This window comes from Prenolepis imparis, unplaced genomic scaffold (assembly GCF_030444845.1).
Source record: "Prenolepis imparis isolate NDT839.2.m4 unplaced genomic scaffold, iyPreImpa1.0 SCAF_9, whole genome shotgun sequence".
Taxonomy (NCBI): Eukaryota; Metazoa; Arthropoda; class Insecta; order Hymenoptera; family Formicidae; genus Prenolepis; species Prenolepis imparis.
This window is the reverse complement of record NW_028141167.1, coordinates 18,331,158-18,340,988: the sequence shown is the minus strand read 5'-3', so window position 1 is coordinate 18,340,988 and position 9,831 is coordinate 18,331,158. Positions and strand designations below refer to the sequence as shown.

General features: G+C 38.5%; 1 protein-coding gene across 1 annotated transcript; it reads right to left on the bottom strand.

The window, feature by feature from the left end:
* Nucleotides 1–6,253: 6,253 nt before the first annotated feature.
* Nucleotides 6,254–7,876, bottom strand: LOC145940257 (uncharacterized). Its single transcript, XM_083045170.1, has one exon. The coding sequence runs from the start codon at nt 7,874–7,876 to the stop codon at nt 6,254–6,256; it is 1,623 nt and encodes a 540-aa protein (XP_082901296.1).
* Nucleotides 7,877–9,831: the final 1,955 nt, after the last annotated feature.

The following is a 9,831-nucleotide window of genomic DNA, read 5'->3' as shown; positions in this document are numbered from 1 at the left end:
GTACGTGAAGATATCGAGATTTGATATACGTGATTGTTTTTAAAAAACGGCGGTTCCTCGCACTGTTTCGAAAATCATTAATTTAGGATGTTCGGTACGTATTATCGAATATCCGCAGACATCTTGTTTGCCCTTACTGGTTAGAGCGAATATTGTGTCTTATGTGGTGAGAGAATATACTGTTTGGCCTTGCTCGTCGTCAATTATTTTGTAGGCGTACCCCTCGAATAATATTCCATAGTTATTAAATTGACAGGGACCTGCAGGTACGGTATTCCAATACGTGTCTCCTCCTTCGATGTCTACGCAATGTGTAGAGCCGAGTTGGCAAGTAATGCCGGATCTGAGTTGTACTTTATTAGTGTTGATGCGTACGTCGGCAGTGTAATCCTGTAATGTGATTTTTACAGTTCCGACTACAATGACATCCGACCATGTTCCGTAAGGATCTGAGTATGCTCCTCCGTGGCATTCGTCGTAGTTGTCTACTTGACCAGCTAACGTAATCGGTCTGGTTATTGTGCTATTGGATTTAAGTCCTGAGATAAGAGTGCGTCCTACTTGATAACTTCCGTAACTATGCATTCGCCTGCAAGCCTCGCGAGTTATTTCTTCTATATATGAATATTTTCCGTTATGTACATCCATTGTGTGAGAAAACATTCCGCATTTCTTGACTAATCGGTCGATTTCAACTTTGCACTGTATTACGTGCACTGCTTCGAATTCATTAATTTGTAACAGCTGTACGTAAACTTGATCCGGTTTAATTTCTTTACGAGGGATATCGCATTCCTCGATGTTTAACAATGATAGCGTGGTTAGGTTTGCGGAGGAAGATCCACAGTCATATCCTATTAGCCCATGTGTTGGATGCAGGTATACTGCTAGTATTATTAATATTGCGATTAGTCGTCTGAATTTGCGATCCATCTGAAATATTAATTATTTTTGTAGGTGTGTGTATCTTTTTCCTCTTATAACCTTTATGTATTTCTATTTTATTTTTATTAATATTATATTTTGTATTTTTATTATTTATATAAAAAAAGCATTTATTTTTGTGGAAAATTAATCCTTTTTGTTGATTATTTAGTGGTTTTAATGTAGGAAATTCGCAATCGGTTAGGATGCACGATTCGGCTATTTTTCTTTATTCTAATTTTTACATTACTTTTATTTAATATTTCTAATACTTCATGGGGTCCTGTATAATGATCTCCGAATTTGCCGGGTTTTGGACCTTTTAGGAGAAACACATGGTCTCCCGGTTTGAAATTTTGAGGATTAATCTTCTTGTCGTAGTATGTCTTGGATTTGTGTTTCGCTTCGATGACGTTTTCACGAGCGTTTCCTTGAATTGTGTGAAGTTGTGTTACGAGGCTTATTAGATAATCGTCATAATTTAATAATTGATCGTTCGAAGGTAAAATTTCATTCGATGGAGTTCTAGCTATTTTTCCAAAGACTAGTTCGTATGGCGTATGTTTGGTTGCTTCATGTATGCTAGTGTTGTAATTAAACATCGCAAGGCTTATCCACCTGTCCCATTGTTTTTGTTCGTTTGCATATTGTTTTAAATATTCTCCTAATGCGTGATGCGATCTTTCTAATGAGCCGTTGGATTGTGGATGAAAGGCCGTTGTACGAAATTTACGAATTCTAAATATTTTTGCAACCTTTTTCATTAGGTCACTAAAAAAATTTCTTCCTTGATCCGTTAGTATTGCCTTTGGCGCTCCGAATATGCAGATGAAACGATCTACGAAAGCTTCCGCGATAGTTTCGGAGGTTTGGTTTTGTAATGGTATACCCATACAGTATTTGGTCAGCTGATCTTGTAAGGTCAAGATGTATTCGCTGTTTCTTTCTGTCTTGGGTAAAGGTCCGACAATATCTATGGCTACTTTGTCGAAAGAAGAGCCTGGTGTGTCTGTGATTATCATAGGCTGTTTTGTTTTGACGCGTACTAATTTTCTCAGTTGGCACTGCAAACATTGTTGTATGTATCTTTGAACGTCTAGTTTTAAGTTTTCCCAATAGTAATTGTGTTTTATTCTATTGTATGTCTTAGTGACGCCGCGATGTCCTCCTATCGGTGAACAGTGCATCTCACCAATTATAACGGATCGTAGATCTTTCGGTGGATATTTAATTTGTCCGTTGCAAATGATTATTTTGGTAGTGGAATTAATGAATCTTAATTGCAGTTGCGATTTGATATTATTCCATGGAACGTTGTTGATAATTTCTGTTTTTGCAATGCTGAGTGTTTCTAAATTTAAATTTTCAGTCAAATTTCGTAAGTCGTGTATGACCGCGATAATTTGGTTGAGAGTCGCTGTGGGGCCTTCTCGTTCCGTCTCACTGATGGGTAAGACTATGTGGTAGTGGGTTTTGTATTTTATTGCTTTCGCTTTACCTAACTCCAGGGGTCCTATATTCGGGAGTTCGTTTCTTTCGAAGAGTTTTTCAGATCCTGAGTCTAAAGGTTTTCCGTAAATGTCGACAAAATACGCGACATTGTCTTTTCGCAGAAATAATAGTTCGCGAGAATCTATAACGTTGCTTTTAATTATTTTATTCTCAATGATAGTAGGTTTTATTTTTATTTTTCTTGATTTTAAATTTTTATTGATAATTTCTTCTTCGTCGTCATCGCTTTCTTCCCTTTCTTTTCCATCTGTTTCTTTGTTATCCTGATCTTTGTCTGGCGGATCGTTTCTTTCTTCTATCTTTTCAGTATTGTTTTTGTTGTTATTATGATTTTCATTATTTTTCTTAATATTTCGTTTTGTCGTCTGACTTCTTGTTTGCATTCTGTTTTGTTTCGGAGGATCATATATTAACGCTTTTTCGATAGTTTGTGACGCAGGAGGTTCGTTTAGTTCTTCGGGGGTAAAAGGTATAGGATCGACATTATTATCAGGGGGTTCTTCTTCGAATATCGGTTCTTCAATTTCTTCGGTATCTGACAAATATAGTTGAAAATCATCGTCTTCCTCTTCTTCGTCATCGGTTTCTTCCAGCATTCTGGAAATTATTTCTGCATCTTCCGGATTATTTGGATTTAAAGTTTTTCGTTCTTTTATTATTTTGCAATCAATTTCTTCAAGATCTACTGGGTTTCTTGATAATGCGTCCGCATTTGCGTTAGTTTTTCCTGCCTTATAAACAACGTCGTAATCGTATTCCGCTAATTTTAATCTCCAGCGAAGTATTCTCATATTTGCGTCTTGCGCGTTTTTAAACCACATTAAAAGTTTATGATCTGTAACTAGGGTGAATTTTCTTCCATATAAGTATGGTCTGAAGTGTTTAACGCAATATATTATGGCTAGTGCTTCCTTTTCGTAAGTGTCGTATTTCGTTTCGTCGTCCGTGAGTGTTCTGGAAGCGTATGCGATAGGTCTGTCCTTGTTTATTTCCCCTTGTGAGAGTATTCCTCCTACGGCTAAACCTGACGCATCCGTAGTTAAAATAAATGGTCGAGAGAAGTCAGGGTATTGTAGTACTGGCTCTTCACATAATTTTTGTTTCAATATCTCGAAGGATTCTTCTTGAATTGATGTCCATTCGAAACGAGTGTCGTTTTTTAATAGATTTGTTAATGGTTTTGCTAGTTTAGAGAAATTTGGAATAAAGCGCCGGTAATATCCGGCAAGTCCCAAAAATTGCTTAATATTTCTTGGGGTTTTCGGTCGGGGAAATTTATGTACTGCCTCTAATTTTTTCGGATCTGGTTTTACTCCATCTCTGCCAATTACGTGTCCCAAATAAGTTACTTCGGTTTTTAAAAATTCACATTTATCAGGTTGTAGTTTTAAATTAGCTTCACGAAGTCGTTCTATTAATGCGTTATATTTTCGTTCGTGTTCTTCTAAGGAAGTAGCATAAATAACAATGTCGTCCATATAAACAAATAATTCTTCGCCCTGTAATCCTGTTAATACTAAATCCATTAGGCGCTGAAATGTTGCAGGAGCGTTTTTTAATCCAAAAGGCATTCGATCGAATTCGTAGTGACCGAAGGGAGTAGTGAATGCAGTTTTGTGACTGTCAGCAGGATCCATTTTTATTTGATGAAATCCAGATGCTAAATCGCATACGGAGAAATATTGCGCGCCCCCTAATTGATCTAATATACCTACGATGTTAGGTAATGGATATGCGTCTCCGATGGTCTTGTCGTTTAAACCCCGAAAATCGAGGACCATTCTCCAGCGCTTGTTTCCTTTGGAGTCCTCTTTCTTCGGCACGATCCATATGGGCGTATTGTATGGCGATTGTGAGGGTTTTACGATGCCTCCTTCTAACAGTTCCTCTACCTGCTTGTTTATTTCTTCTTTATGTAGTTGCGGGAATCTGTATTGACGAGTGTTAATTGGTCGATCATCTGTGGTTGGTATTTGATGTTGGAGTACATGAGTTGCAGTTAAATTTTCTCCGGGAATATGAAATTGGTTTTGACTGTTTGTTATTAATTTCTTTACACTTTCTTGTTCTTTTTCATTTAGATGTTCCAATCGTAATAATTCGGTAATTTGTATAAAGCGGTCTTTCTCCTTTTCCTCGGAAACCACTAGGCAATTATGCAAATCGTTGCTTGTATCGTTAATTTGTTGTTGTTTTCTTTTATGTTTAGATTTTCGTTTTCGCATAAATTTATCTATAATTTCTTGCGATTTATTTAATAAAGACGTCGAAACTTTCGAAGACGGTTTGGTTCTGTTTTTCATGCGTTTAGAGTTTTTAATGTTTAATTTTTCAATATTTAAATATTTTTGTGCCTTTTCAAGAAGGTCTTTTATAGTGACATGGGATAACTTTAATTTGTCATTGTGGTCTTCTATGAATAATCCAACTTTCGGAAATTTGATATCTAGAAATGATAAGGAATTTTTCTCTCTTAAATTAGAACAAGATTGTGTCAAATCGCGTAGTGAGGTTTGGTAACTTCCCTCCTCGCAATTGACGGAGCTAGAATTTTCTGTCGAGGTTTGGAAATTTTCCTCCGAAATTCTAGAAATATCCCCTCCAGGAGAGGTTTGGTAACTTCCCTCTCCAAGGGATTTTGAATCATTTAAATTTTTGAGAGAGATTTGATAATTTTTCCCTTTACTAGAATTATTCAATTTTTCAAGAGAGGTTTGGTAACTTCCCCCTCCGTTAATTGTTGGATTATATGAAATTTCAGGAGAGGTTTGGTAACTTCCCTCTCCAAGAATTTTCGAATTATTAAAATTTTCAGGAGAGGTTTGGTAACTTCCCTCTCCAAGGATTTTTGAATTATTAAAATTTTCAGGAGAGGTTTGGTAACTTCCCTCTCCAAGGATTTTTGAATTATTAGAATTTTCAGGAGAGGTTTGGTAACTTCCCTCTCCAAGGATTTTTGAATTATTAGAATTTCCGGGAGAATTTTTATTCCCCTTGTCAACATTAATTTTGTTTGTCTTTCGAGTTATTTCAGTAAATTTTTCTTCATCCTCGAAATTTTCTTCTTCGTCTTAGATATCAATATAAGTTTCGTTGGTGTTCGTTGGTTCTTCGTTTATAGACGAAACTTCATCGTAATTGTTGACCGTCGGACAGTCGGATTTATGGTCGTCAAGTAATTGATCCAACGGCTTTAAACGCAAAGTGGGTACGCGGACTTCCACTTCTTCGTCTAAAGTACTTATAACATTGAGATATGCTTTTCCGGAGATGTTCTCTACAATAGTGTCTCCTAAGTAAATTCCATGTTCTATTTTTAATTTTGGTATATATCCCACCTTTATTTCGGGGTTTTCTATCCTTACATAAAATAATGATTCGGATCTCGCAGACACTATTATAGATTCCGGTGAGAAAAACGGTATGTTAACTCCGGATACGGTCAGATATCCTTGAGCGTAATCTATTTTCGATGATGTTTGTTTAAAGAAATCATTTCCCAATATTCCGGATTGTGGAATCGGAAAGTCGCGAGATACTAAATGGAAAGATATCGGAATTCCAAGGAGATTTAAAGCGACTTCTCCGAGCGTATATACGGGATGATTATTTATACCATTTAATTTTAATATATTTGTATAGTTAATTTTTAGAGTTTTAGGTATAAAATTTTCCTTGATTATATTTGGTCCGGATCCCGTGTCTAATAGAAAGGTTATTTGCGATGGTATTTCGTTAATTTGGACCTGAACAGTAGGCACGCGACTATGTTTATCGAGGTTTACTGTTACGGGTCGTATGTCGATGGTTTGACGGCCTACTTGGCTTCTTGAGATGTCGACGGGTGTGAAGTCTGTCCGGCTCCCCGTTGTGCACCCGACCCCGAGGGACCTGTGTAGTTTCCCTGATTATTTTCTTTTCGACGATTATTACTTGCGTTGCGTAACTGACAATTTTCAAGGAGATGGCCTTGTTCTTTACAATATCTGCAGAATGTATCGTTCTTCGTTGTCAGTTGTTGATTTATTTTAACACGACAATCCTTAGCGGAGTGTCCGAATTTATCGCAAAGTTGGCATGAAACTTTCGGTCTACTTTCCAAACTTCTTTCCTCGTTCTGTTTTTTCCAACAATTACTAGCCGAATGGCCAGGCCTTTCACACCATTGACAAGTAACCGTCGATTTATTAATTTGTTGTTGGGAAGTATTTTGTCGGCATGATTTGGCGTCGTGACCGGTTTTTGAACATAATTGACATATAGTAGTTTTTTCTTGAATTACGTTTACTGACTGACGAGCGCGAGGATCGCGTTGGCGACATTTATCCGCACTGTGGCCGCGTTTTTTGCATATTTGGCAAATTAAAATCTCCGTTCCGTTATTCGTTTGAAAATCGTGCCCTTGTAAGGAAAATTGAACGAGCTTCCTGCAACTACTTGCGGCATGTCCCTCTTTGAAACAGATCTGACAGATTTCCCGCACTTGATTAGTGTACGGTGATTGGCCTGTTTTAACGCCTTGGCCTTGGCGCAAACCTGTCATCTCTCGAAGCTCTCTTTCTATCCTTAGGGCGTCGGCGACAGTTTCTTGTACGTCTAAGTCTCTAGCGATTCTCTGCTCTATTTCGGGCTTTAGCCCTCTAATAAAACACTTACACATGTCTTTTTCTACCGTTGTTTTTATATTTTGGTTGGGTAAAATGTGACCGGAATTTCGATATGCTTCTAATATTTGTTTTCCAAATAATTTAACTCTATTTGCGTAAGTGACAACATCCTCTTCGTTCCTTTGATAAATACATCCTAGTTCTCCTTGTAACTGATATACATTTTTAGTGGGTCCATAAATTTTCTTTAAATAAGTAGTTAATTGCAATACAGTATCAAAATCTTCATCCCGAATTGTTCGACGCGCTTCTCCCACTATTCTAGTTCTTATAATTTTAGTAAATTGAGCCTCTGCTTCCTTAGGAAGCATAGCTTTCGCTTCCTCGCAACCCTCGATAAAATAATTTAGCGGAATGTTACTACCGTCAAAAAAGGGGACGGCGTCTATCGCGTATTTTAAGGTAGCAAAGGGGTTAGGTTGCGCCATGTTAAAAGAAAATAAATTTTCGGGATCGCTTTCGATATCAAATTTTTCGATTTGATCTTTTATTGTTTCAGTAGTTATATCGGCAGAATCGTCGGAATCTGGCTCGGGCGATTCGGCTACTAAAGTATTTTCAGTTAAATCGAATTCTGAGGAAGGATCTTTTAACGAAAAATTTATTTGGCGAGATGTCGAAGTTGAAGGTACTAAAGGTGTGGATGTGTGAATTAATTCGGAATCAGATGGTTTAGATTTAGATTTGCGTGTTCTATGTGGTGTTGTTAATGCAGTTTTATAAAGTTCTTCTATTTGATCTTTATCAGTTTGACCTCTTGTTCCTTTACTCATTACCGCTACCAGGAATCGCACATTTCAATCCCGGACGAGCCCCCAATTTTTATTTATGTTACGTCCAGACTCAAGGAAGGAAGAGTCGAAAGGAAGGACGTAACTAAATTTATCTTTTCGAACGACGGCAGACTATCCGTCTGTTCGACCCGAACGAACGTCTGGGCCCAAATAGGTCAACGACCGCAAGGGTCGCTCTTACTGTATTTAAAGGGCCGTTCGCTCGGTGGTCCCTTTTTGGCAAGAGAATTTAATCTCTTTTACGCAGGATGGGACCTTGTGCGATCCTGGTTTACGGGAATGAGTGGGAACGGGTTATTAATAAATGAAAATCATTTGTGTTGAAATTTATAAATTTAATCCTAATATAGAGACGAAAGAATTTATATACATAATAATATAATCGACGGACTTAGTTGCTAATGAAGAGTGAATGTATGTGTATGGGTCGCGGGTGATACATTAGTACGGAGGTCTTCAATCGGGGCAGAAAGGGGTAAGAGTTATTGTTTAAATTTTAGGGTCCCGATTGGTGGTTACAATAATCTAAATGCTAATAGATGTATAATTTTGTGTCCATGTTTGTGCGTGTAAGAGAGAATTCTAGGTTAAGAAAGTTCGGTAATTTCGACGGTGAAAGGGAAAAGGAAAGCGCGGAGGATATCGACGGGGAATCCGATGGGGTTGGGATGGATAGGGGTAAACATAGGGATGAGGGCGCCGGGGAGACTTCCCGCTACAATTCTCATGAACTGCTCTTCATCGGGGACGTCTGGCCCGCAGGTGTAAACACCTTCTGGGAGTGGGAGCTCTAGTATAGAGAAATTAGAAAGGAGCCATCTATAACATTCGTCTTCGCGTTGGAATGGAATTTGCCCGATGTGTCTCCTTAAAAAGGAGTAGGCCTCGTTATAAAGGAAGGGGATTTCTGCTGCCTCTTGGCAAGTGCAACCTTCGTCACACTCTATATTAAGTGGTAAGGGGGAGGGAGAATGATTGAGACGAGGAGAGGGAGGGTGGTTCTGAGGTGCAGAAGATGGAATGTGCGATGGCTCTGGAGAGGAAATCAGAGGGTCAAGGGGAGTGTCAGGGTTCCTATTTCTGCGGTGTTTATTTATTATATTAATGTGTTCTATAATGGCTAAATAGGCGCTCTAATAATTCTTGAGTTGGACTATCGTCCGGGAATGAATAGGCCGTAGCCCGAGCCACTTCTTGTCTCAGGCGTCGATTCCGACGATTTCGCGCATGCTTTGCTCCAGCTCTCGAAGTCCGCTTTCTTAAGTCGTCCACTAAGAATGACGAACGATAAGAAAAATAGATCGAGGCGATCGAGAGCAATTTCGAAATAATTCTTGGAATACTATCCCGTTTCATTCTGTCGTTATTAATTTTATTTCTTATTCCTTGCGCTTGTAGTATTCTAGAGAGAGAGGAAGGGTGAGAGAGAGAGAGAGAGAGAGAGAGAGAGAGAGAGAGAGAGAGAGAGAGAGAGAGAGAGACTGGATAATATTGGATAGGGGAAAGGTATGGGAAACGGTAATCACGAATCTCTCCGTTATCACGGGAGATCCTGAGTGATTTTTCGGGATGAATGAAATCACGGATCTCGCCGTTATCACGGGAAATCCTGAGTGATTTTTTTTGGAGATGGGTGAAATCACGGATCTCGCCGTTATCACGGGAAATCCTGAGTGATTTTCGGGGTGAAGGAAATCACGGATCTCGCCGTTATCACGGGAAATCCTGAGTGATTTTCGGGGTGGATGAAATCACGGATCTCGCCGTTATCACGGGAAATCCTGAGTGATTTTTCGGGATGAAAGAGAGAGGGAGAAGAAGGTTTAGGGTTGGATATGATAGCACTTGCGCAAAAGGAGATAAAGAAGATGGCTTTATCTTAAATCCAAGAATTATTTTGATACGGGGTGAAAATTGTACTTTATCTTTTTCCC

Bases quoted from the DNA above. Each gene is read 5' to 3' on its own strand.
- LOC145940257 (XM_083045170.1), bottom strand. From the start codon at position 7,876: ATGAGTAAAGGAACAAGAGGTCAAACTGATAAAGATCAAATAGAAGAA.